This window comes from Misgurnus anguillicaudatus, chromosome 19, assembly GCF_027580225.2.
Source record: "Misgurnus anguillicaudatus chromosome 19, ASM2758022v2, whole genome shotgun sequence".
Lineage (NCBI taxonomy): Eukaryota > Metazoa > Chordata > Actinopteri > Cypriniformes > Cobitidae > Misgurnus > Misgurnus anguillicaudatus.
In genome coordinates this window covers 49196990-49224159 of record NC_073355.2, presented here as the reverse complement: position 1 = coordinate 49224159, position 27170 = coordinate 49196990, and the positions used below count along the sequence as shown (strand labels likewise).

Sequence of the window (27170 nt, the reverse complement as noted above, 5' to 3'; positions counted from 1 at the left end):
ATTATTTATGTAATACTGGAAAGGTCAAAGTGCAATTTCATACAGGGTCACTTTACTAAATGGCCACTTTACTTATTATCAAAAGTCACTTTATATTGAAAATGCCACTTTATATGTCGGTGTTCATATGTTTACTGTCTCTAGTCCTCGTTTTATGTCTGTGGATATATGTTGAGACACCAATCAGGAGTAGCACAACAAATTTCATTGTATGTAATGCAATGACAATAAAAGCATTAAATTCAATTCAATTCAAGACGACGACTCTAGTGTTGTGGCTTTTAATTTCTTTTTATTAATTTCCCACTTGTAAACTTATGTTCACTGTTCTTTTTTATTAATATAGTATTTGTATTAAATCTTTATTCATTGAGTTGAATTGAGATTTGAATATAAAAACCGCCCCGAGATCCGGAATCGCAAATTGGATCGAGAATCGAATCGATTTGATAGCTTGTGAATCGAAATTGAATCGATCTGGAACATCTGAATCGATACCCAGCCCTAGCAAAGACTACATTTTTATCATTCGCAAACATGTCTTTTATGTAAAAGCATTTTAAAATCTGTGCGCAGGACATTAAGATTGCAAGCTGCAATGTCTGTAAAGGACAAGTTAATCGCGGAGATTAACAACAGTACGTTCGCAGGGCTCTCAGGTCTCACTCATTCACTGTGAGATACACGCATTTAAGTCAGTTTAAACACTCACACACCTTATATTTTTAAGAGACTGATAACTGTTCCTGCTATATACAATTAAGCAGGCAAGTTATCTGTCGAGTTTAACTGTCTTTTTTGTATTTTTTAATATGTAGAGCAATTTATTTAATTTGGATAAATTTGTTTGTCTTTTATCAGACTTACCAACAGTACTTGGGCCGCAACTGATGAGGTTTCATAAGTCCACAAGAACACAAGTACAGACATTGTGAATTCTTAGGTGTTCATTAAGGTGATGATTTCTTATGAAACTCTCTCACATGTGCACTAAGGTTACATTTCATTGTATAACTCTTACCACAGTGTTGACAAATGAATGGTTTATCTCCAGTGTGAGTCCTCATGTGTATCTTAAGTTTATATGCAGTTATAAAACTCTTTTTACAGTGATGGCACCCGTGTGCTTTCTCTTCAGTGTGAATCATCACGTGTGCTTTAAGGTAACGTTTTTCTAAAAAACCCTTTCCACAGTGATGACAAGTGAACGATTTCTCTCCAGTGTGAGACCTCATGTGTATCTTAAGTTTACTTGTATCTGGGAAACTCTTGTCACAGTGATGGCACGCGTGTGGCTTTTCCTCAACGTGGGTTTTCATGTGGCAGTTAAGGTTCGTTTGAAAGGTGAAACTCTTTCCACACTGCTGACACGTGTAAGGTTTCACTCCGGTGTGAATTCTCAAATGTCTTTTAAGGACACTTACAGTTGTAAAACTCTTTCCACACTGACGGCACACATGTGGTTTCTCTCCAGTGTGAGACCTCATGTGTCTCTCAAGTTGATTTTTATATGGGAAACTTTTTTCACAATGATGGCACGCGTGTGGCATTTCCCCACTGTGAGTTTTCATGTGTATCTTAAGGGTACATTCAACTGTGAAACTCCTTCCACACTGTTGACACACGTATGGTTTCTCTCCAGTGTGAATCCTCAAATGTATGTTAAGTTGAGCTTTTCTTCTGAAACCCTTTCCACAGTGATGACAAGTGAACGGTTTTCCTTCAGTGTGAACTTTCATGTGTGTCTTAAGAGTCTGTTTGATTGAAAAACTCTTTCCACACTGAGAGCATATGTAAGGTTTCTCTCCAGTGTGACTTCTCATGTGAGCCTCAAGTCCACGTTTATCTATGAAACTCTTTTCACACTGAAGACATGCGTGTGGTTTCTCTCCAGTATGAGACCTCATGTGCATCTTAAGTTGACTTCTATCTGGGAAACTCTTTTCACAATGCTGGCAGGCGTGTGGCTTTTCCCCACTGTGAGCTTTCATGTGCCGGCTAAGGCTCGATTTAAGGGTGAAACTCTTTCCACACTGTTGACAAGTGTAAGGTTTCTCTCCTGTGTGAGACCTCATGTGCATCTTAAGTTGATTTTTATATGAAAAACTCTTTTCACAATGCTGGCACGCGTGTGGCTTTTCCCCACTATGAACTTTCTTGTGCCGGCTAAGGTTCGATTGAAAAGTGAAACTCTTTCCACACTGTTGACATGTGAAAGGTTTCTCCTCACTGTGAGTCCTCTTGTGATCTGCAGGGCGTTCATCTTCACTGAATCTATTTTCACACTTTATGTCTTCTGTCTTCAGAGTTTCTTTCTGTGAAACATTATGGTTTATTTTTACAATCTGGTGTTTCTCATCCACTTCAGCTTGACTCTCCTCTTTCACTTCAATCATATCTAAAATGAAGACAGTAAATAGTTCATATTGATAAACCAGAATGACAAAACACATTTGAGATGTCATGTATTCATGTTATTTTTAATGTGAAGTACATTATGTCATTTCTATTGTCAATTTCTGTTCTTGTAAATCCCTATAACACTTGTGGTGTTTCCAATATCACCAAACATTGGATTTTGTTTGTCAACTTGTTTTCTTTCAGTTAGGACTGGTTTTGTTTTTCTTTTTTGAATGAATTAATCACAGGCCTAATTAAACTGAGCTTAAGCACCTCAGTATTTGAGTGAAAAAGCTGTGAATAATTTTGGCAATACTGTATAAAATATGACAAACATTTGCAGTGTTGATCACTATTGGCATTATTTGGCCATTTTTAGGGGACTTTAGCCACATTACTAAAAACAAATATTAATAAAATATTAAACAATTTTTTAATCCAAACAAACAGATTCCCAGAAAGCTGGAAAACTGCAATGATTACTCCAGTTTATAAATCAGGAGATAAGGTTTTAGCAAGTAACTACAGGCCTATTGCTATCCTCTCTGTAGTTTCAAAAATTCTAGAGAACATTATAGTTGTGCAATTAAAGGAGCACTTGGAGTATAAACAACTACTTTATCCACAGCAGTTTGGATTCAGACAGAAATACTCCACAGAATCAGCAAATTGTTATTTGCTTGAAAAGATCAAAACTTCTCTGAATAAAGGACATGTTGTAGGGGCAGTGTTTTTGGATTTAAAAAAGGCCTTTGATAATGTTAACCCCAATGTTTTACTTAAAGACACACTATGCAGTTATTTTACCTTAATATAACAGCTTCAAAGTTATTTCAGTGGGGGACGCCACTAGAAAAAACAGCAATGCAAGCTTGAGTGGAGCACCCCCGACAAATCTCGCGAGAATCACGACTTGCTTTACGGCAACGACGTCACACATGTTAGGCTTGTTCGACTTTGTGCTGCACAGCTAGAACTGACAGACGGATGACGTCAAAGTGCCGTCTCGGATCATTCTCGCGCTAATTTGACGTCATCTGGCTGTCGGTTCTTGCAGCACCGCATGAAGTCGAACAAGCCTAAAACAACAACTGGACGCGCAAATTTGAGACGTGATGCTCAACAATGAAAAAGTTAAGAAAGCGCATTTGGAAGAGAGTAGGAAAAGGACAAGAGTCCCACTCGGTCAGGCTTTTACTCATTGGTGTGAGCTAAAAGACAGCACTGGATGGGATGCTGATCTGGCGATCTTGTTGATTAACTAGTAAGTAAATCTCTTATTTGTAAACTTGTTGAGCTTGCTTGTAGTATGTCATGCGATTATCATGACAACAGCTGTCAATACCTGACTTTCCAGGCCCAATACCCTCAAATTCAAGGACTGAATGTGGGGACACATTTCAAGTGAGAGCAAGGTTACATTGCGTTACATTTAAAGATACATTGTTACAGTTTCCTTTTGAGGGAACTCACGCTGTGTCACTGCGGCGACACTTTGGGGACGCCTCCAGGGGTAAGTGCGTCTGAATGTGTATATCAAATTCAACCAATGGTGAGGCTTTGTTTTCAGAAAACTTCTTGCATAAAATAGATTCAAGCACTTTTAATGACCTGCATCTATGTATGTATATTTTCAAAAACTTTCCAGGGCCTTGAATTATTTCCCATAGATTCACAAACTTTCAAGGATCTGTGGGCAGTGTTGGGGGTAACACATTACAAGTAACGCGCATTACGTAATAATATTACTTTTCTGAAGTAACGAGTAAAGTAACGCATTACTTTATAAATGTATACATTAATATTTTAGTTACTTTTTAAAAAAGTTAAGTGAGTTACTTTTCAGTTTAAATAATTTGATTTAAAAATACAATAATTTACTAAATTAAATGAAACATATTAACGTAGATTATGCACTCTTTGCGCCTGAGCGGGAACAGTTTGAGTCAGAAACGGAGATAGCTTGAGATTTTTGCGAGCATAAAAACACCTGCAAGGCCTGAAAGAGATCAAGCCTCAGCCAAGTAAGAAAACGTAACTTAAAAGTAACGTAAGCATTACTTTCCGTGAAAAGTAACTAAGTAACCCAATTAGTTACTTTTTTGGGAAGTAACTTAATATTTTAATGCATTACTTTTAAAAGTAAGATTCCCCAACACTGCCTGTGGGGACCCTGCTTTCTGCCAGTCTGCTCCCTCTATTCCCAAACTTTGGAACTCTCTACCCACGAGGCAAAAATTAGAAACCAATAGTAAAGCTTTTAACAAAGGTCTCAACCAATGGCTAAAGTCTAAACAACAGTGCTCACATAAATAGTCCTTAACTGGTTGATTACTTCAGGGGTGCAAACTCATCAGGGGTGAAAAAGGTGACAAGACACAAGCGCTCTTATATAAGCGGATACGCGGCTTGCACGCTCCTCTTAAACAGAAACAGGTATATAGCGCATATAGCACTGTTGTCAATGGCTTAAAAATCACTTAACTTAAAACTGCGGTGCGTGAACAAATGTTAAGCTTTATGACCACGCGCACAGCAACGTGACGTGGGCGCGTAACCTCAAATGAGAAAATACTACAAGTTAAGTATGTGCACTCAATCTGCAGACTGCTTAAACTTCGGCAGCAAATGAGGTGGCTATAAATTGTAAAACATAACCCGCCAAACTGGCTAGTAATTTGACATCGTTACCACAATAGCTGGACATGATTTTCATAATTTCATTTACTGCTACCATGTCGCAGACCCCCCTCACACCTCATTTTCAAAAACTCATCGGATCTAGACGAATCACAAGAATGACCTATTTTGTATAAAAAAAACGGCGAATTTCGCCGAAAGGTGACAAGTTTGCACCCCTGTTACTTGCTCGTATTACCTTTGCTCTGTATCTTATTTGTTCTTTATTTCGAAAATGGCTTGCATTTCTTAATTTTTTTTCTGTGATTTGTTGTTGTTTCTTCCAACTTTTTGATATTTTAATTGTTTTATTACGTATGGACAAGTGTTGCGAATTAGCACTTGTGCTAAAACACTCAAACAATGCATCCGGTTCGTCCAATGTAATTGCTATGTCCATATGAAATAAAATGTGATACATACATACATACATACATACAATTATTTATTACCTCTGCAAGCTATTGCAGTTTGATACAGTTAAGAGTAAAAGCATAGATAAACTTAGAAAACATGCTAGTCAACAGCCATCATAAAATAACAGTTAAAGGCGGAGTCCATGATGTTTGAAAAACGCTTTGGAAATGGAGACGGGCCGACTACCAAACACACTTATAGCCAATCAGCAGTAAGGAGGGTGTCTACTAACCGACATCCTTGCTGGGTTGCGTTTGTGTGGGGCGGGTCTATAAACAGACGGTCCTGTTTCTTTTGGGGTTGGGGGTTTTTTTTTTAGTTAATTTCAAATATCAACATTGGCTTACAAACATCGTGGACTCCGCCTTTAAGAAATTCAATGGTATATAAGCCATTTTGTTTGTTACTTTCCTGACAAAGAATTATTATTCCAGTGATATTATTCAGTAAATGAATATTTATTCTTCACTCTTTCAGACACCTCTATTTATTACTTTGGATGCAAAGAGGGAGTGATTTTGATAATAATAATTATTATTATTATTATAAGGGTTTGATCAGTTCAGTAGTTGTAGTAATAGTGTCAAAAACAGTGGTATAGCCGTAAATAAAAAACAGTTATCAGGCACATAAGCATCCAAATATTTGGTATTGGTCTTGAAATTTGATGGATGTATGTATAGAGAGAGAGTGAGAGAGAGAGAGAGAGAGAGAGAGAGAGAGAGAGAGAGAGAGAGAGAGAGAGAGAGAGAATAAACAACGCAGATTTTTCCGTTTTCTTTTTTGGTTTAGTAAAACATTTTTACTGTAGTGAAACCATCGCTGTGTCCCAAACCGCCTACTTCCATACTATATAGTAGGCGAAGTAGTGCTTTTTACATACTATATAGTATGGCAGTAGGCAGTTTGGGACGCAGCACGTGTTTTGCTAATAGTACTCAAAACACCAAAAAAACATGTTTACTACATGAGCCCCCAATATAAAAATCTTTAAAAAAATCACCCTGTCTATAGTCTACTTTAATGTTTAACCAGGAATTTAGCTTTAAATTGCTTTTATTCTGTACACTACAGAGTCATTATCAAATCTGAGTCGTTAAACCAAAATGACATCAACTTTGTGTGCTCATGTAAATGATGCATATATCTAATGCATTTACTGAACGTATTCACATGAATAACAATAGCCTATTTCATGTGCCTTGTTAATGGGTGCTTTGCATTTAAAACAAACAGTGCTTGTTTAGACATCTTTTGGGGCACACAATGTGCATCTCTTCCTTTTCTCTCTTCTGTCTGAGACATTAAAAGACCCTGATTATAAACTATTTTCTGTAGGCTGGTCATTTATGATCAGAAACACCTCAAGTGTAACAAGGTGGAAAACATTTTTAACCTCCTAAGACCTGGGTGTCCACATATGTGGACATCATTTTTTTTATATTTGCACCATAATACTTAATTCTGTGTAACTGGAACCTGTTGTACACAAACATGGACAATTACACTTGTGTTGTCCTCACTGCAGTGTAGCAACTGTAGCTATACAACCAGCTAACTCTGATGCAAAATGACAACAAGTCGTAGTGAGCGATTTCTTGCTGTTTACTGTGGCTTTAACATCATCTTACATGACAGAGTGAAAACTGTAACAGAGAAATAAAGTTTGACTGTTTTAACATAAATATTTTCTAATGAAATATACCTGTATACAAATGTAAATAAATTTTTAACTGTGTAGTCTTTTCTTTTTAAACAGTATTGTAACATTAACTTATCAACATAAAAATGAATTTTGTACTTACGACATTGCCTCTAGTGCTAACAACAAATGGATTACATGTGCTCTCATTCTGTCACCTTCCTACTTCTGTACAGGAAATAACCTCTAACCCCAAACTCCAGGTCTACATCAAATCAAAATAAAAGTCTCTATCAAATTAAAAGTCCCTAACATTTTGCCTTAATGGCAACACACTCCCCGCCTGACATCTGTGAGGTCACTACACAAACAAGTTTTGTATAAATTAAACAGATGAACATCACTATCTACTCAGAAGCAAAACCAGTTCTGTCACTGGTCTAAGGTACTTTTTTGAATGTCCTTGATCTGTGGTCTTCAATTCCACCTTACGGACTTTCCCGTCTTTTCCAGAAATAGCCTTTGTGACTATCGCCATAGGCCAGCTGTTGCGGACAACTTGGGTGTCCTTGAGGAGAACGACATCTCCTTCTCGCAGATTTTGGTGAGATTTGGTCCATTTCTTCCGGCTTTGTAAGGTTGACAAGTACACTTGTCTCCAACGGCGCCAGAACATGTTGGACAAAGCTTGAACTTGTCTCCACTGCTTGGTTAGGAGGTCTCTGTCCGTAAAGTCTCCCGGAGGAGGTGGGGTGCCGACTTTCTGAGTTAACAGTAAAGATGGTGTGAGAATGAATGGATCTTCTGGATCATTTGAAACTGGAACCAGAGGCCTTGCATTCATAATTGCTGCCACCTCTGCCATTAGAGTGCACAAGACTTCATGAGTTAGGCGGGTGCCATGTTCAAGAAGCATTGACTCCAGGATTCTTCGAGCCACTCCAATGAGACGTTCCCATGAACCGCCCATGTGCGAAGCATGAGGTGGGTTAAACACCCAGGAGCATCCTTGTTGGTGTAGGTACCTCTGCACAGTGGTGTCTGGTTGTTCTGCGCTCATCCCGAGTTCTCTGCAGGCCCCAATGAAATTTGTGCCACAATCTGACCTCAGTTGTTTGGCTGGTCCTCTTATGGCAAAGAAACGCCTCAAGGCATTGACACAGCTTGAAGTGTCCATTGAGGCAATCACCTCAATGTGAACCGCCCTAGAGCTCATACAACAGAATAATATGGCCCACCGTTTGCTCTCAGGCTGAACTCCTCTTGTACGTCTGGTAGTGATGTGCCATGGTCCGAAGACATCTAGTCCTACATACGTGAAGGGAGGGCAGGCCTTGAGACGCTCAGGTGGCAAATCTGCCATTAGTTGCTCCTGCATCCGACCTCTGAGTCTACGACAGGTCACGCATTTGTGAAGAGTTGAGTTAATGAGCCTTTTACCTCCCAAGATCCAGAGTCCTGCAGCTCTCACAGCACCTTCTGTTAAATGGCGGCCCTGGTGTTTTACTTGGGTATGATGGTGTCTGATGAACAGTAAGGAAACATGGTTGTCTTTTGGGAGAATTACAGGATACTTTTGCTCAATCTCTACATCTGCGTTTTTCAGACGGCCACCAATGCAGATTAGGTCATTCTGCAAGATAGGATTGAGACGACGTAGGCAGCTGTTTAGAGGAATTGGCTTGTCTCTTTCTAAAACTTCAAATTCCTTTCCAAATGCTTTCCTCTGAACGGCTCTAATGATGACTTCTCTGGCTTGGGAAAGCTCATCCGGAGTGCGAGGCAGCTCACATGTATGCCATCCCCTACACTTGTCCATGATGTTAGGGGACTTGAAAGATCTTGCAATGTGAATTAGGAGTGCCACAGCTCGCTGGAGTGTGTCAAAGGTGGAGAACCTCTCAAAACGCTCTATGCTGAAACCTTTCCCGTGTAGCTGGGTGGCATAACTCTTCACATCTGGACGAATCTCTGCATCCAATTCTGGTGAGACTAAGCTGAATGACTGAATAGGCTCTGGTTGAATGGAAAGCTTACGCAAAAAGGTAGGTCCGCTGAACCACATTGTTTGTGTGAGACGTGATGCTGGAACAGACCTTGATGCAATATCAGCCGGATTGTCCTCTGTGCGTACGTAATGCCACTGTTCAGGATTTGTGGTCTGGCGAATACGTTGGACTCGATTATGGACATATACGTAAAACCGTCTGGATTGGTTATGAATGTATCCAAGGACCACCCTGCTATCAGTGTAGAATTTAATGGAATCCAAGTTCAAGTCCAGTTCTTCCTGAATAAGTTCGGCCATTTCCACAGCCAAAACCGCAGCACACAGCTCAAGTCTCGGTATGGTTGGCTCTGATTGAGGAGCAAGTTTAGACTTCCCCATGACAAATCCAATGTCAACAATGCCTTCTTGAATGGTCTTCAAATAGGCTACAGCCCCAATGGCCATTGTAGAAGCATCACAGAACACACAGAGTTCAATCCGTTCTGCCTTGGTTAGAGAGATGCCTGTGAACATCCTTGATATATGGAAGTGTTTCAACTCTTGAAGTGAGTTTCGCCAAGCCTTCCACTTGCCTAGTTTATCTGCAGGTAATGGAGTGTCCCACTCTGAAGCCTCAGAATTCAGCTCTCTGAGAAAGGCTCTTCCTTGGATCACGACCGGAGCCAAAAAACCCAAGGGATCAAAAACACTGTTCACCATGGAGAGAACTCCTCGACGGGTAAACGGTTTTACTTCAGTTGACACAGAGAAGGTGAATGTGTCCCTAGCTACCTCCCACAGGAGGCCTAAGCTGCGTTGGATGGGCGACTCCTTCCCATAGAGGTCTACCTCTTTTTCAGCTGCCACACAGTCCTCACTTGGAAAGGCTGCCAAGACAGCCGGACTATTCGATGCAAACTTGTGGAGCCTAAGGTTGGACTCAGCCAATGAAGCCTGAGTCCTACGCAGCAAGTCAATGGCTTCAGCATCAGTAGGGACAGAACAAAGGCCATCATCAACATAAAAGTGGCGCTCGACGAAGTTGACGGTGTCTTGTCCATATCTTTGGGCACCCTTTCTGATAGCTCTTCTAAGCCCATAAATTGCCACTGCTGGAGATGGGCTGTTCCCAAACACATGGACCTTCATTCTGTAATCTATGACTTCACTTGCCACATCATTGTTCTTGAACCATAAGAATCTCAAATAGTTCCTATGTTTTTCTTCCACGAGGAAGCAGTAAAACATTTGCTGTATGTCTGCCATAACAGCCACTTTTTCCTTTCGGAACCGCATGAGTACTCCCAGAAGGGAGTTGTTAAGATCAGGGCCAGTCAATAGCACATTATTCAAGGAGATTCCAGAGTGTTGAGCACTCGAATCAAACACCACCCTGATTTGACCTGGTTTTTGTGGGTGAAACACTGCAAAGCTTGGTAAGTACCAACACTCTTCATCTTCCCTTAGTTCTGGTGCTACCTCAGCATGATCATTTTCCAACAGCTTGCCCATGAATGCCACATATTGCTGTTCCATCTCTGGCTTTCTCTTCAAGTTGCGTCGAAGTGATTCAAAGCGTTTAAGTGCTTGGCTGCGGTTGTTAGGCAAATGTTCTCTAGGCTGTCTGAACGGTAGTGGAGCAACCCAACTGTGTGAATCATTTCTGTAGACTTCTTTGTCCATTATGTTCAAGAAAGTCTCATCCTCAATTGATGGGGCCAGCTTGTTGTCCTGTTCGGTGTGATCGAATACATTTTTACCCAACCTGTCTTCTTTAGCCCTGCTGGGCCCTAAGACACTCTTCCTGGGCTCTTTGCCATGAAGCTTATCCCTGACATGCATAACGCTTGTGCACGGTTGAAGAAGCGAGGGCCGTTGACAATCAAGCACTGTCGTCCTGTAAATGCTGACATTTGGCTTGTGTGCATTCCCTAGGCAGATCTCTCCAACCACCACCCAACCTAGGTCAAGACGTTGAGCAAAAGGGGCGTTGGGGGGGCCATTTACTTGTTCCCTTACCTTGTGCACTCTAATTATATCTCTACCAAGCAGCAGGAGGATTTCCGCCGTAGGGTCCAACTCGGGAATGTGTTTTGCTACTTTGACGAGGTGAGGTTGATGAAGAGCAGCGTTTGGCGTGGGAATTTCAGCCCGGTTGTCAGGTAAGTCGTTACATTCAATAAGCGAGGGAAGAGGGATTGTCACTTTCCCATCAAGTGCTTTGACCATAAAACCTTCAGCCCTTCTACCAAATGTTTCCTCTGTGCCGGAGCACGTTCTCAGTAAGTAAGGATATGGCTTACTCTGAATGTTGAAAAGGTCAAAGAAACTGGACCTCACCAATGACCGGTTGCTTTGGTCATCTAAAACGATATATGTCTTGATGACTTTATCTGGACAGTCCTTGTGATACACCTTTGCTAGGCATATCTTGGAACATGACCTTCCAACTTGTCCTGCATCACATACATCAGTGCAGCTTGAGCTGACGACTTCCCTACCGTCGTTACCCTCTTCTCCCTCCCCGCCATTCTGTGGCGAGGTAACAGGAGCAGTGATCTTTGGTGGAGGGCCCGGATGCATGGCTGAGACATGCTTGTTGCTATCACACTCAGAACATTTCACTACTGCAGTGCAGTCCTTTGCCACGTGATTATTTGAGCCACAGCATTTAAAGCAGAATCCTCTCTCCTTCAGAAAGGCTTTCCTGTCTTGAAGATCTTTGGCTCTAAAGGCTTTGCACTTCTTTAGTGGATGAGGCTTTGCATGTATTGGGCAGCTCTTATTTGGATCACTGGAAGTGCTCGACTCTGCTGGGGAGACATTGGTCTTATGAACTGCAATTGGGTTCTTGGTGCTTTTAAATAGGGGACTTTCAGCCTTTACAGCAGATCCGCTAGCAGTTAAAAGGGCAAAACTGGGATCATTCCTTTTCTTTGCCTCGTAGCACATGAATCTGGTAAAGAATTCAAATGGTGGAAACTGTCCTCCATTTTCTTCTTTATACTTTGAACCCGCAGAAATCCATTTTTCCTGAAGTCCATAAGGCAGCTTGGCTACTATAGGTTCAATGCCTCGTGCCGTATCCAGGTAGGACAAACCCAGAAGGTAGCCGTCTTCCTTAGCACACTGCACTTCCATCAGCAGATCTGCTAACTCCCTTAGCTTCAGATTTTCTTTTGCCAAAACCTTGGGAAACTTGTCAAGTCGAGTGAAGAGGGCCTTCTCAACTACCTCTGGCGCTGCGTAACATTCTTGAAGACGTTCCCAAGCTTTTCTGAGTGCCATCTCTGGACTTGCTACGTGCACTGAACGCAGTCGTTTTACTTGGTTGCTGGATTCTTTGCCAAGCCATCGAGTCATTAAGTCTAGCTCCTCAGTAACAGTGAGACCCAGCCCTTGTGTAGCATTTTTATATGAAGACTGCCAAGCACGATAATTTTCTGGTTTATCATCAAACTCATACAAGCTTGCACTCACCAAGTCACGTCGCGCTAAATATTGCGCAAGATGTTCAGTTGCAGACACGCTCTGATCAGTTTTTAGCTGGGGGTAATAGCACGGAGCAGAAATATTCAAGTCAGTATGAAACTTCTTTGAATCAACCCGAGCATCCTCTCTGTCATATAAAGTCTGACCATATGGTAGTTTGGCTGATGGTGGAACATAAGCATTGTCTAAACCATCCTCTGATAATTTCCCATTTTCTTGGTATTTTGCCTGTCGTGGCTCATATGAAGAAACAGGAATCTGCTGATATGAAGAGAAGGGATTGTTCGGACTGAAAAGGAGAGTGCCATCTGTAGCAGACTGAAAAGTCTGAAAGCAAGCGTTCGTAGCTTCTCGCTTTGGGGAGCTAGTTGGGCCAAAATGAGTTTGGACGTATTCGCTCGTTCGCTCCATTTTATTTTCTCCTGACGAACCTGTTTCATCCAACAGAATACACTTCGGAATTGAATCAGCCGATTCCCAAACGGCTGCTTCAGCTTCAGCAGCCGCTGCTTCACGACACATGGCAAGTGTTTCAAGCTCAGTCTCTCTTTTTACCTTCTCCAACTGTGATTCAGCTTCTTTAGCTGCCTTTTCTATTTTAGCTTTAGCCTCTTTTTCTGCATATTCAGCACGTACTTTAGCAGCTGCTGCTTTAGCCCGTGCACGGATTACTGCACTCCTTGATGATGCAGATGAGTGAGCACTTCCACTTGCTACAGAAGACTTAGCACGTTTTCCATCCATCTTGTCACAATGTTCAACACTAACTTTTCTCTGTCTTTTCACTGTGTTGTCCTCACTGCAGTGTAGCAACTGTAGCTATACAACCAGCTAACTCTGATGCAAAATGACAACAAGTCGTAGTGAGCGATTTCTTGCTGTTTACTGTGGCTTTAACATCATCTTACATGACAGAGTGAAAACTGTAACAGAGAAATAAAGTTTGACTGTTTTAACATAAATATTTTCTAATGAAATATACCTGTATACAAATGTAAATAAATTTTTAACTGTGTAGTCTTTTCTTTTTAAACAGTATTGTAACATTAACTTATCAACATAAAAATGAATTTTGTACTTACGACATTGCCTCTAGTGCTAACAACAAATGGATTACATGTGCTCTCATTCTGTCACCTTCCTACTTCTGTACAGGAAATAACCTCTAACCCCAAACTCCAGGTCTACATCAAATCAAAATAAAAGTCTCTATCAAATTAAAAGTCCCTAACATTTTGCCTTAATGGCAACACAACACTGCTTATGTTCAAAGAAAAATATTTGGGTATTATATTTACTGGTTCTTCCTAACCCCGAAATCTGAAAAAAGACAAACCAAAACTCAGGTCTTAGGAGGTTAAAAGCATCAAATTTGAATAAGCGAGATTGTTATAGTCTTTATGAACAAATTTCAGTTTGATGAAATAACATTAACTACTATTTTTGGCTAAAAGAAAATTTTCTCTATAATGACGTGAACACAACACGAGGTTTAACTGTGTAGAGCATTACATGGAGATCACAGTCATTCAATCCACTGAAGGTTGCTTTGGATAAAACTCTTGACCTGATGTTTCAATCTAATTCTACTGAATCTATTATAGATGGAGAAAGTTATCATCTCATGGATTTTAGTTTATTTTCCCCTCATGTTTCTCAACGTTTTAATGATTATTCCTCAACCATCAAGGATGAAGATTGAAAAATAGCCACCAACCTATTTGTTCCTCAGTATCTTCATTCTTTATTCTGCATGGTTGTGGATCTGTCATCTTCTCAAGCTCCTCTTTCACCGGCACCAACATTATGTCATGAAGATTTTTGTTGTCACACATGGAGTGATTTCTCTGTGTGTTTGACTCCAGCATTTATTGGTGGATTGTTGTAGGAGGAGCTTCACTGAAGATCTCAATCACTTTCACTCTATAGGTGTGAAATAGAGATGAAAGAAGAGACATTAAAACATTGAATGTCAGTAAAACATTCACCATCTGTTTCAGACTTTTTAATCTTTCACTTGAACTTCAAAAAATGACTTTCCTACTTAGTGATTTTGTCTTGTTTGCAGTAAAAATATAAAAAAAAATCTTAAATTAAGTTGCTTTTCTCTTGCTGAGCAAAATGTCCTAAGAAAATAAGCCTAGTTGTTAAACAAAAAATATAAACTTTAAGTAAATTTGTGCTTAAAACAAGCTAAAAAAAAATATGCCAATGAAATAAGTTTACCTTTTTCATAAAACACTTAATTCAAGAAAACAAAATCTTATTCAATTGGCAATGTTATCTATACAAAAGGTAATGCTAATGTTTTTTTTTATAAATTATGAAGAAGTTTTATTTTAATCCCAATCTACATTTATATGATGAATATGAGTTTACCATTATAATCACACCATTATAATCACATGCAATTTGTTTTCCATGAAGTTATGCATTATGTCATGTGTTATGCTGTATGCGGATCAGGAGTTTGTTTGCCATGGGATTGCTATTGGACCAGCTGGGTGTATTCGGGTTTCAAGGTAGTTTAAAGAGCCATCTGGACAGGCAGGCACAAAGGGTTTTATTATTAGCAAACAGCCAAGGGTCAAATAGGTCATGGGACCAAGACACTGGTCTGGTCTGGGGACTGTCATGTGATTCTTCAAGTTACAAGCCTGAACAGAAACATATCGTTAAAGCATATGGAGGGGAGGGACAAAGACCATATATATTTACCAAGCCTGGCTGAGAGCTTCAGACTGGTTTGAAGATTCCTCCCAGGCCGGCCTGACTGGTCCTGGGAGGTTTAATCAGGCAGGCTCGGCTTATTATTTTGTCCGGAAAATAAAAGTCTATCTCTTGAAATCAGAACCTAAGACTGAAGATTGTTTTATTTGAGGAAAAGGAAAACCACAACATTTGGTGCCGAAACCCGGGATAGAAAAGAGCTGGACAGTCACACCACCTGAGCGAATCTGACGAGCAACACAAACAACGTATGGCTATATACAAGGTAAGCACTTTTTCGCTTATTAATTGTGTTGTTTGCCAGAAATTGCTCCAGGTGGTGAGAAATTTAAGCTCTTCTAAATTTAAGAACCTAAGACTGAAGATTGTTTCATTTGAGGAAAAGGAAAACCACAACATTTGGTGCCGAAACCCGGGATAGAAAAGAGCTGGACAGTCACACCACCTGAGCGAATCTGACGAGCAACACAAACAACGTATGGCCATATACTAGGTAAGCACTTTTTTTGCTTATTAATTGTGTTGTTTGACAGAATTTGCTCCAGGTGGTGAGAAATTTAAGCTCTTCTAGATTTAAGAACCATATAGGTGAACTGGGTTTTGATTTCAAGGGTACAATCTAATTAAGGCATGCATGCATTAATCTGTATTAAATTACTTTGGCTTTGATGATCAGGGTGAATTGAAACAGATTTTAAGTTAAGGGAACGCGTAAGAGTTTGTATGCAAGATTGCATATGCTACGTTTGTCGAGGAAGTGTATAACGTAGAGGTTTAATTTGGTTTAATTTGAAGTTAAAATTTTAAATCATTACGTTGATGGAGGTGCAGTAATGATTGTTTAATTGGTCAATGTAAACAAAAAAGAACACGCAAAAGTCGTCACGTCGGGGAAGTGCACTGACGATTGTGTATTTATTTAATAATTTGTGTTTGAGTGTGTATGTATGCAGCTGCAGAATTTTGTTTGTTAGTGAGAGAAATGTGAACGTGAATCTGGTAAAGCAGGCCGGGAGACAGTTTCCCTTAGGCAGTCTCTCTGTGGGCTGTTAAGGGGGGTGTAAGTGCTGTCCTTTGTGTGTATGGGGGATGGCTACTGTGTTAGAGTGGGGAAGAATGAGCCCTAAAAAATAAATAAATAAATGCTAATGGGTTATTACTGAAAAATGGTTGGGTTAACAATTTGGTTTATAAGATATCAAACATACATTTGAAATGTAAGGTTTGGTAAAAACAATTGACACCAGATGGGACATCAAAAGGAGCACAGAACCTGAGACCACAGCTGGCTTTCTCAATGGACAATGCAATCAGGTGGCCACCTACAGAGATGAGCAGTTTTGCTTGTTTAAAGATTGTATTGTTCACCTGAGATGGCTCGGGGTGGTCAAATCACAAGTGCTGGTCGAATCACAAATGCTCTTACAAATTTTAGAATAAAAAGGGGAGATTAAATTATAAGAATAAAGGGTTTCATTTTCAAAAGGAATGTGGGCTAGGACAGATGATGGTTTGTTGTGTGAATGAGTTTCATTGTTTTATTTTTGTCGTTGAGTGGCTCGGATAAAGAGTTAATGTTAAGTTGAGAAAATGCCTAAGAAGTTTCGCGAACCTGAGTGTTACCGTGTCGGGGCAGACACGTTGGGGTTCGGAGAGAAGAGTTATTAAAGTCCTGCAGGTCAGGTACGGTCTATGTGTTATTTGTCTTGTTGTTTTGGAAGGCCCGGGCTGATAAGAGATATTGTTTTTGTTTTATTTGTCATGTCGGATTGGTAAATTGTGTAAGTGAATCTTTTCCATGTCGACTGAAGTGTAGTGGAAAGATGAATTTGGACAGGTAGTCTAGATAGAGTTGTTTTATTTTATTTGTGTGAGAATGCAATGTGTCTGTGCTAGAAAGAGTCTGTGTGTGTGAATGTATGAGATGGAAAGAGTGGGGGCTGAGTGAGCAGTGGGTGTGTCTTTCTCCTGTGGCTCTAAAGAGCCCACAGAGAGGTGTTGTGTTACAGGAGTGAAGATTGTTCAAAACTATAAAAAAGGGGATAAAGTTTGAAAGTATGTGAATAAGACTAAGAATATGATTATGGATAAGAGGCAGTTATAAATGCTGGGTATTAAAGATTAGAGTTGAAGACATTGTGGTTCTGAGGTATTGTAGTCAAAAACCTTTTTAGTTATTACAGTGAAATATACAGCTAATTCTAGAAATTAAATAATTCGTTTAAATGATTGATTAAAATAAAAAAAATTGTGCTCAATAGGAAAAGATTGCTTGTCCAAAAAAGGACAGATGTTGGTGATGGTATTTGATTCTATTCGATAAAACATTATAAAATATTATAAAGGAAATTTTATTTTAAAGACACATTGGAAATCTAAATAACTATTTGGAGAATATATAAATTGGACAAATAAAAACAATACGTTTGTGAAGTGGTTAAATGAGAAATAATTATAAAATATAAGGTGTGTTATATTGCAAAGAAAAGATTATGGCAGTCACATTAATAGAAAAATAAGGATTAAACAACTGTTGTGTGGAGAATTAGAAAATAGAATAATTGGATGTTCAAATGAGGAAACATTTGATGTGGCATTGTGTGAGGAGAAGTACAACTAAATAAAAATATAAACTAATGAAAGATAAGAGGAGATAATTAACAGACAAAGAAATGCTCAAAGGGAGAAAGAGAGAGAGAGAGAGAGAGAGAGAGAGAGAGAGAGAGAGAGAGCGCCCGAGAGACAGGGCGGCGGAAAGCCAGAGCTCGAGGGAATTGTGAGATTAAAATCTAGCAGGAAGACAGAAGTAAAGCTTTGAAAAGAAAAAACAACAAATTAGAGAAAAAAGTAGAGACCAAGTTATTAAAGGCGGAAATAAAGATGAAAATTAAAAAGGACAGGAAAATTATTAAAAGGTGAATGACACAGATAAATTATACAAAGATAAATGATTACAAAATGAAGAGGAGTCTTCGTCTGATGATGGAAGGTGGTCACAAAATAAATTTTATTTTAAATCAAAAGGCAATATTTTGCATGGGTCAAGCTAAAACCTTGTGGGCTGATCATTCCGATCCTTTGACATTCAAGAAAGTGAACAAAAGCTGGCGATGAAAAGACAATGGCAAAAACTGTGTGACATCAAAGTGTTGGAGCTGCAAAGAGAGGAGAACTCAAACTAAACAGTGGACACATCCTACATGAAGGGGATTATATGAAGCAGTGAATGGGGCACTGCACAATGACAATTACAAAAAAAAGACTGAGTGGAGTCTAGAAAGACTCACAAAGACAATATTGTTCTTGGAGACAAGAGAAAAACTGGACTATACTTTTGCTTCTTCATACAAGCCTTTGGGTGAAAAGGGAAAGAGTGGAACAGCCGTTCAATGTTTAACTAGTACCTTATAACTGTAGGGACACATACAATCTTTAGGTGAAAATCAGCTAGACAAATTTAAAGGCTGATCAAGAATTTATGTTGTTAGGTGTGACTACCTGTTCTGAAATCAAATCAGACTCCTATTAATCTGACAGGAAGAAATGCATAATGAAAATTGGGGTTATTTTTTAAAAAGGGGTATTCTACAGAGGAAGTTAGAACTCCAATGGTGGTACTAAGCTAAAAAGCAAATATAAATGGCATCGAACCGCTATGGCAAAAAGGAAAATAAAATAGATAAAAGAAATAAATTGAAAAACACCATAGGATACTATAATAGGTAAACAAGAAAAAGCTGTGAGAATAGAAAAAAGAAATAACTAATTATTGTAACAAACATACGATTTAAGGAAATAAATCTAAATTGTATCTAGTCACGATGTAAGAGCAATTAATGACAAGAAAAGATTGATGATCCAAAAAAATTACATACTTTGCTTACAAGTGTTTCTTCATTTGATAAACATTTTTACTGTGAATTATGATTTGCATAAGAAGTAGATACTTGCATTTACGTATTTAATTATAAGGGAAAATATTATACAGGTTTAGAATGGAGGAACTACTATTCCAACATGCGGAAAGTTAATTTGGTTGATTAATGCTAAAAAGTTGATAAAATGATTGGTTGTTATTGAGTTATAGGGACACAGGAGAACAGTTGATTTTGCCAGCAGGGGCAAACAGATGGGGAAGCTAAAAAGGGCCTCAGAGTGTCAGGAGATCTTTTTAAATTGTATAAGAAGTGAAGAAATCTCAGTCATAAATATTATTATCATAGATGTACATGGGGCGAATAAGTGGAATGAAAATGAATTATTTGATTCATGAGAAGAATAAAGATTTTGAGTTGAGATAAAAAGGGAAAAACTGATGTGACGGGTAAGAGAGAAGAAAAATTTGACTATCATCTATAATCACAAAGGATGGTAGATAAAAAGGTATAGAAAAGGAATAATCATCAAAGCCATACTTAACAAAATGTGTGAAAATACTAATCATAACAGAACTTATGTTTTACCTAAACTAACAACTAACAACCGTACACCTTTAACACTGCATGAAATATTCGCCGATAGACCTATGCGTATTGTAAAAACATCTGGAATTAAATGTTATATGAACAAACTAATTGTCTATGTATTGAGTTATTTGTGTACAGAAAAAGCTGAAAGGAGTTGAGGAGGAGATGAGAAACATGACTCTTGTGCGAGATGATCTAGCTTATCTGAGGGTCGAGAGGTCGGAGGAGGCCAAACACGGCCACAGGGCGCCTAACTGGGGGAGACAAGATGAGACCAGCTCCAGAATGTCCAAGTGGAAGGAGCAGCCGCTGTATAGCAGAGCTCGTAGGAAGGAGAGAAGGAGAAAGAATGCCAATGATATGAAAGAAGAAACATCAAAACCAAATCAAAGTTAAAGCAATTCGAGTATACCGACGGATGGAGAGCAAAGTTTTGAGCACCGAGAGGAAAAAGTGAAAAAGAGAAATTGTCAAAAGAAATTGAATTGAAAAAAAAACGAAGCCGATTACTACAGAAGATTTGCATTGCTACAGTCATTTAAAGAACAAAGCCAATTACTACAGAAGATTTGCAATGTTACAGTCAATTAAATTTCATGGCGATGGACTTTTGCCTTAAACGAGGCCCAGTGAAATATCTGCAATAATTTCAAAGGAACAGACTCTGAAAGAAAGACTGAAAACATAAAGACATTGAACAGAGAACTTAAGGTGGACATTTTATGGGAAACATCCCAAAGATAACAATGATACAAATGGGGAATATTTACAGTTAAGGAAATATATTTGCAAAACCAGATTTCAATAATGCAATAACATTTTCAAGTCCACATACTTTGGGGTGATACATTCAACAAGAATTCTTATGGATTACGAGAAAAAGTTTAAGGTCAATTTATCTGGATAATATTTAGGTCTTTTGGGAAATTCTGAATTTAAAAATACATCTGGTAGGCCACAATTTGGAAATTTGTGTCAATGGAAGTAAATAACAAAACACTAAAAATAAAAAAGGAAGGATAGATTTCAGAATGGTACAGTAAAAATTTTAAATGGTACAGTAAGATTACAATCAAGAAAATATAAGCCTTATGGAATTATAGACTTAAGGAAATTAAATAGGAAATGTTTTATAACAAGAATTTTGAATGAATCAACTAAGAAACCTCTAGATCTATTATGAAGACATCAAAAAGTATAACTTAAGGTGTAAAAGTGAGAAGAGAAATGCTATTAGAAGAATAATATAATCAAATCAGAGCAACATATACAATGAAGGTATTGGAAGATCAAATAATATCGATTGGAGAATTATTCTGGATTGGTAGAAAAAGAAAATGCTTGACCTCATTATCATTAGGAGGGGGAGGAAAAATACTTAAATATGATGGAGACAAGAAATCACTACAAAAGAAGGGTATTTAGAATCCTTATAAAAGGATGAACACAACAATTAATCATCAATTATATGTAGATTCTGTTGATCAATCAAATGGATACCAAATTAGATTAAGGCATGGGATTAAGCTAAATAAGGAATTTAATAAAGTTTTGTCAGAATAAGAATACAGAACAAATAAATTATGTACAGTACTACAATCAAAAAGTAGATTATTAAGTTTTACAAATAAGGCATTCATTTATATCTTAGGATAACAACTAGATGCAGCCATTAGAAATACATGATAACATATACTGAATCAATTTTAATTAGAGGTTAGTGGGTAAATGAGGCATTGGTGTCTGGTTAAAGAACCAAATGAAATTTAAAATATGATGGAAAAATTTACTTGAAATCAACAAGAATGTTATCAGGAATTACGTTACAAGACAGTAATGAATTTACAAATAGTAAACGAGAATTCAAGCACCTCTGACGAGGATGGAAAAATTTATTTAAATTGTGATCAAGAATTATTATGGATGATTTACTTAGTTATATTATGGGTTATTTCCATTTACTAGTTTTATTTGAATTAATTACATTCATGCGTGTAATATGCAATCTTTAATTAGTTTATTATTGGTTATTTACATTTAATTGTTTTATTTGGAGTAATTTACTTTCATTTGTGTTGAAATCTTTCTTTACCTAGTTTTATTATTGGTTATTGCTCTTTACTTTGTTTATTTGAATTAACTTACATTTATACTTGTTTATTATACTTAATTTTTGAGTTTTTATGCTTCAATTCAGTATCAATTAGTTATATTTACTTGTTTTGAATTTGAACATTGAATCTATAACATTTAATTTGTGTTTATTATGCATACTTTACTTTTGTTTTATTATTTTTTACTTGGATTCATTAACGTTGACTTTACATTTACGATGCTTTATCATATACTCTACATAGCTAAAACGATAACTGTAAGCGTAGAACCAATTGCGCACAAACTGTTTAGGGCTTAAGTACTTTTACTTTTACATTCAAGTCAAAATGAGAATGGAAAGATGTTTGTCTTAATGTCCATAGTTCGAAGTGCTGTGGCATAATTGGGTAATTGGTAATGTATAGTGGCTTTCTTTAGCCACAAGATAGTAATAAGAAGACGCTGAATTATGAAACTGCACTCCGGATTAAAATAAACAGGAAAGGTGAGGCTAAATTAAGCCTCAGAGCGGGGATTATGAAGAAGTTTTATTTTAATCCCAATCTACATTTATATGATGAATATGAGTTTACCATTATAATCACACCATTATAATCACATGCAATTTGTTTTCCATGAAGTTATGCATTATGTCATGTGTTATGCTGTATGCGGATCAGGAGTTTGTTTGCCATGGGATTGCTATTGGACCAGCTGGGTGTATTCGGGTTTCAAGGTAGTTTAAAGAGCCATCTGGACAGGCAGGCACAAAGGGTTTTAGTATTAGCAAACAGCCAAGGGTCAAATAGGTCATGGGACCAAGACACTGGTCTGGTCTGGGGACTGTCATGTGATTCTTCAAGTTACAAGCCTGAACAGAAACATATCGTTAAAGCATATGGAGGGGAGGGACAAAGACCATATATATTTACCAAGCCTGGCTGAGAGCTTCAGACTGGTTTGAAGATTCCTCCCAGGCCGGCCTGACTGGTCCTGGGAGGTTTAATCAGGCAGGCTCGGCTTATTATTTTGTCCGGAAAATAAAAGTCTATCTCTTGAAATCAGAACCTAAGACTGAAGATTGTTTCATTTGAGGAAAAGGAAAACCACAACATTTGGTGCCGAAACCCGGGATAGAAAAGAGCTGGACAGTCACACCACCTGAGCGAACCTGACGAGCAACACAAACAACGTATGGCCATATACAAGGTAAGCACTTTTTCGCTTATTAATTGTGTTGTTTGCCAGAAATTGCTCCAGGTGGTGAGAAATTTAAGCTCTTCTAAATTTAAGAACCTAAGACTGAAGATTGTTTCATTTGAGGAAAAGGAAAACCACAACAAAACATGCTCCAGTTCATGTTCTCTGAATAATAAACACTTTTTAACACATAATTATTTAGATTTTATTGTGATATGCCTGAATGCAAATAAAGGTTAGGGGAGCAATATTAAAATGTTATGAGAATGTTAAGGGAATGTAAGCGTAAAGTTGGGAAAATGCATTACCACCTTGTGTGTGCATTATTTTCGACAAATTGAACGGCCTCTTGTCAATTATTCATTACTGAAAATTCAATGTTATCTATACAAAAAGTAATGCTAATACTCAATTTCACACGGTAGATCCACATTATAATGAAGATTAACACACAGTCTGATTAATGCATTTATAACAAAATGAAATATATGATGTAAAACACAACCATTTATTAAAAAAGTACAAAAGTTTTGTACAACATGAAGTAAACACAAGAAAAAAAATCTAGTTAAAGTACAAAGGCAGTGATTCAGTATTATTCAAGATTATATAGCTTTAACATCAATGTAACTTTAACATCAGTTAAAACGATAATAACAAATAACAGATTTCATATGAATAATAAAGAGACAGAAAAATGCCAGTTAGATATGAAGAGTTTGGTTCCAAAACGCAATAAATCCATTTTGACAAATTTCGGTAAAAACGTGTTTTCTATACCAACAAAGTGACAAGATGAAAACCAGTATTTTCTGTTACAAACTTTCACATAGCATCTTTAGGTTATAAAAACATAAAAAATTCAAATCCATAACTTGATTTTCAAAGATTTATTATAAAAACTAATTCTTTTTTCCACAAAATGCAATAAATCCATGACAGTTTTTTATTTCAAAATGCTATAAATCTATTAACTCAATGTATAAATGTGCATTCATCTTTACCATTTTATATTTATTTAGTTGACTAGTGGTATACAATGATTAAAAAATAAACATTAATGGCATTAACCAAAACACTTACTTTGTTATATTAAGAACACAATGTTTTAGCATGAGAAGCTTGATGCTGTCTGGAGAGCAAGCAACCGAGTGCCTCTCGCGGAAATTATTAGCTGTTGATGGCTTACGTTTCTTTCCCGTCACAGAAAACCATCACAGGTTTGGCAATGCTATTAAAGTATTATTTTGTTTTGTTTGTTGATCACGAAGTACAAAGTAGATGAGGAAAACTAGGACTCTGTGTACTCAGCGCGCCGCCATGTTTGTTTACATTGCGTGAATGGTCCGCTGTAATATCAGAAATGGATTTATTGCATTCTGTAAAAAAGGAGCTGTGGCGTTTGTCGCATTTTGGGAAAAAAGGGAGAAAAGATGACAGAATATCACGGCGGGTATTGGATTTTGCGTAAAATTAATTATTTACTTTTAACTACTGACCTGATATAATACTGATTTCGGCAGTAACTCATTTTTTTCAAAAATGGCGTTTATTGCGTTTTGGAACCAAACTCTTCATATATTCAAAGGGAATATTTCATGTTTGACCATCAGACACTGAAGGGCAGAACAGCTGCACTGAGACAGCGGCACATTTCAGAAGGACTTGCCAAAATAAGGCTGCGCTTGGCGGTGTACACGGTACTGATCAACTTGAACTCACATATTCAAAATCATCAGAGAAAATTTTAATCTTTACTAACTGACCACAGATTTGAAGTTTATTCATCTACATTCTCGACTAAAAGACTACATTTTACGACACAGAAAGAGTAATATTTCGAATATTGTGCAGACTTTAAGCTCCACTGCCGTTGATGTGAAATGCATTTTGGGAAACTTGGCTGTGGTTAGTCCGCACAAGTCACATTCTGAAGCATCCTCAAACAAATGAGCAGATCAAGAACACATCCTGAGATGTTATGTGAACTTGGAATTGGAACAGTACTTGGGCCGCGACTGATGACGTTTCACAAGAACGCAAGTACAGACATTGTGAATTCTTAGGTGTTCATTAAGGTAATGATTTCTCATGAAACGTGAATGGTTTCTCTCCGGTGTGATTTCTCAAATGTATCTTAAGGGCAGTTGTAGTTGTAAAACCCTTTCCACACTGATGGCACACATGTGGTTTCTCTCCGGTGTGAATTCTCAAATGTACTTTAAGGACACCTGCAGTTATAAAACTCTTCCCACACTGATGGCACACATGTGGTTTCTCTCCAGTGTGAATCATCATGTGTTGCTTAAGTTGACTTGTATCTGGGAAACGCTTGTCACAGTGATGGCACGTGTAAGGTTTCTCTCCGGTGTGAGTTCTCAAATGTTTGTTAAGCTTACCTGCAGTTGTATAACTCTTACCACATTGTTGACAAGTGTATGGTTTCTCTCCAGTGTGAATCATCATGTGCATCTTAAGTTTACTTTTTTCTGTGAAACTCTTGCCACACTGATGGCACGTGTAAGGTTTCTCTCCGGTGTGAATTCTCAAATGTATCTTAAGGGCAGTTGCATATTTTAAACTCTTTCCACACTGTTGACACGCGTATGGTTTCTCTCCAGTGTGAATCCTTACATGTATTTTAAGGTGAGCTTTTGTTCTGAAACTCTTTCCACAGTGATGACAAGTGAACGGTTTTACTTCAGTGTGAACGGTCATGTGTGATCTAAGAGTGCATTTGCTTGCAAAACTCTTTTCACACTGAGAGCATATGTAAGGTTTCTCTCCAGTGTGACTTCTCATGTGAGTCTCAAGTCCACGTTTATCTCTGAAACTCTTTTCACACTGAAGACATGCATGAGGTTTCTTTTCACTGTGAGATATCATGTGTTCCTTAAGTAGATTTTTAAATGAGAAACTCTTGTCACAACGCTGGCATGCGTGTGGCTTTTCCCCCCTGTGAGCTGTCATGTGCCGGTTAAGGGTATATTTACGGGTAAAACTCTTTCCACACTGTTGACAAGAGTAAGGTTTCTCTCCAGGGTGAAACCTCATGTGTCTCTTAAGTTTATTTTCATATGAGAAAATCTTGTTACAATGGTGGCATGCGAATGACTTTTCCCCCCTGTGAGTTTTCATGTGCCTGTTTAGGCCTGATTTACGGGTAAAACTCTTTCCACACTGTTGACATGTGAAAGGTTTCTCTTCACTGTGAGTCCTCATGTGTTCTTTAAGGTGACCTTTTCTTCTGAAATTCTTTCCACACTGTTGACATTTTAAAGGTTTCTCCTCACTGTGAGTCATCTTGTGATCTTCAGGGCGTTCATCTTCACTGAAACTATTTTCACACTTTATGTCTTCTGTCTTCAGAGTTTCTTTCTGTGAAACATTATGGTTTATTTTTACAATCTGATGTTTCTCATCCACTTCAGCTTGACTCTCCTCTTTCACTTCCATCATATCTAAAATGAAGACAGTAAATAGTTCAGATTGATAAATCAGAATGACAAAACACATTTGAGATTGCCATGTATCCATGTTCCTCACTCTTTCAGACACCTCTATTTATTACTTTGGATGGAAAGAGGGAGTGATTTTGATTATTATTATAAGGCAGTGTTTCCCCTAGGTTTACATCTTTGGGGGGGGGGGGGGTATGTATGTACAAGGGTTAAATTGTGATTTGTTATGTGGGAGCTCTGTGGGGAGGGGTACTTCGAGGGGTAACATGTTTAATCCTGATGACAGCAAAGCCACTGGTGTGTTTCAATGACATTCTGGACTTCTGATAGGATTTTATAAGTTTCAGCTTTAAATCTGTGTCAGAGGTTGACCCAAATTCTTTTAAAAAGAGCGTCTTAAATGATGCAAGTCTATGAGTTTGACACCCTATATCCATTTGTTGCACATGTCATTATGCACAATTGATCAAACTTTGAAGGAAGTTAAAAGAATCAAGCTCCTTGAATAATTCTAGGTATAAGATGCTACCCCAAAAGACTTAATTATCAACAAAAGGTACAACACACAGTACTGTATCAACAACATGTCGATACAGAAA

The 27170-nt window shown here is 38.0% G+C and overlaps 2 protein-coding genes across 3 annotated transcripts; both read right to left on the bottom strand.

The window, feature by feature from the left end:
* Positions 1 to 929: 929 nt before the first annotated feature.
* LOC129426345 (uncharacterized) lies at positions 930 to 26724 on the bottom strand. The gene is made up of 2 exons (XM_073856722.1): positions 25190 to 26724; positions 930 to 2393 (listed from the first exon to the last, which is right to left on the bottom strand). Exons 1-2 carry the CDS (start codon positions 26645 to 26647, stop codon positions 951 to 953), a joined length of 2901 nt encoding a protein of 966 aa, XP_073712823.1. The 5' UTR covers positions 26648 to 26724; the 3' UTR covers positions 930 to 950.
* LOC129419796 (uncharacterized) lies at positions 7009 to 13869 on the bottom strand. Of its 2 annotated transcripts, none has more exons than XM_073856524.1 (2): positions 13703 to 13869; positions 7009 to 13543 (listed from the first exon to the last, which is right to left on the bottom strand). In XM_073856524.1, the coding sequence occupies exon 2, from the start codon at positions 13362 to 13364 to the stop codon at positions 7542 to 7544; it is 5823 nt and encodes a 1940-aa protein (XP_073712625.1). In that variant the 5' UTR covers positions 13365 to 13543; positions 13703 to 13869; the 3' UTR covers positions 7009 to 7541. The 2 variants fall into 2 exon arrangements, 1 of the variants encoding a protein (XP_073712625.1); XR_012358897.1 differs by having other exon boundaries at positions 7011 to 7142; positions 7302 to 13869.
* Positions 26725 to 27170: the final 446 nt, after the last annotated feature.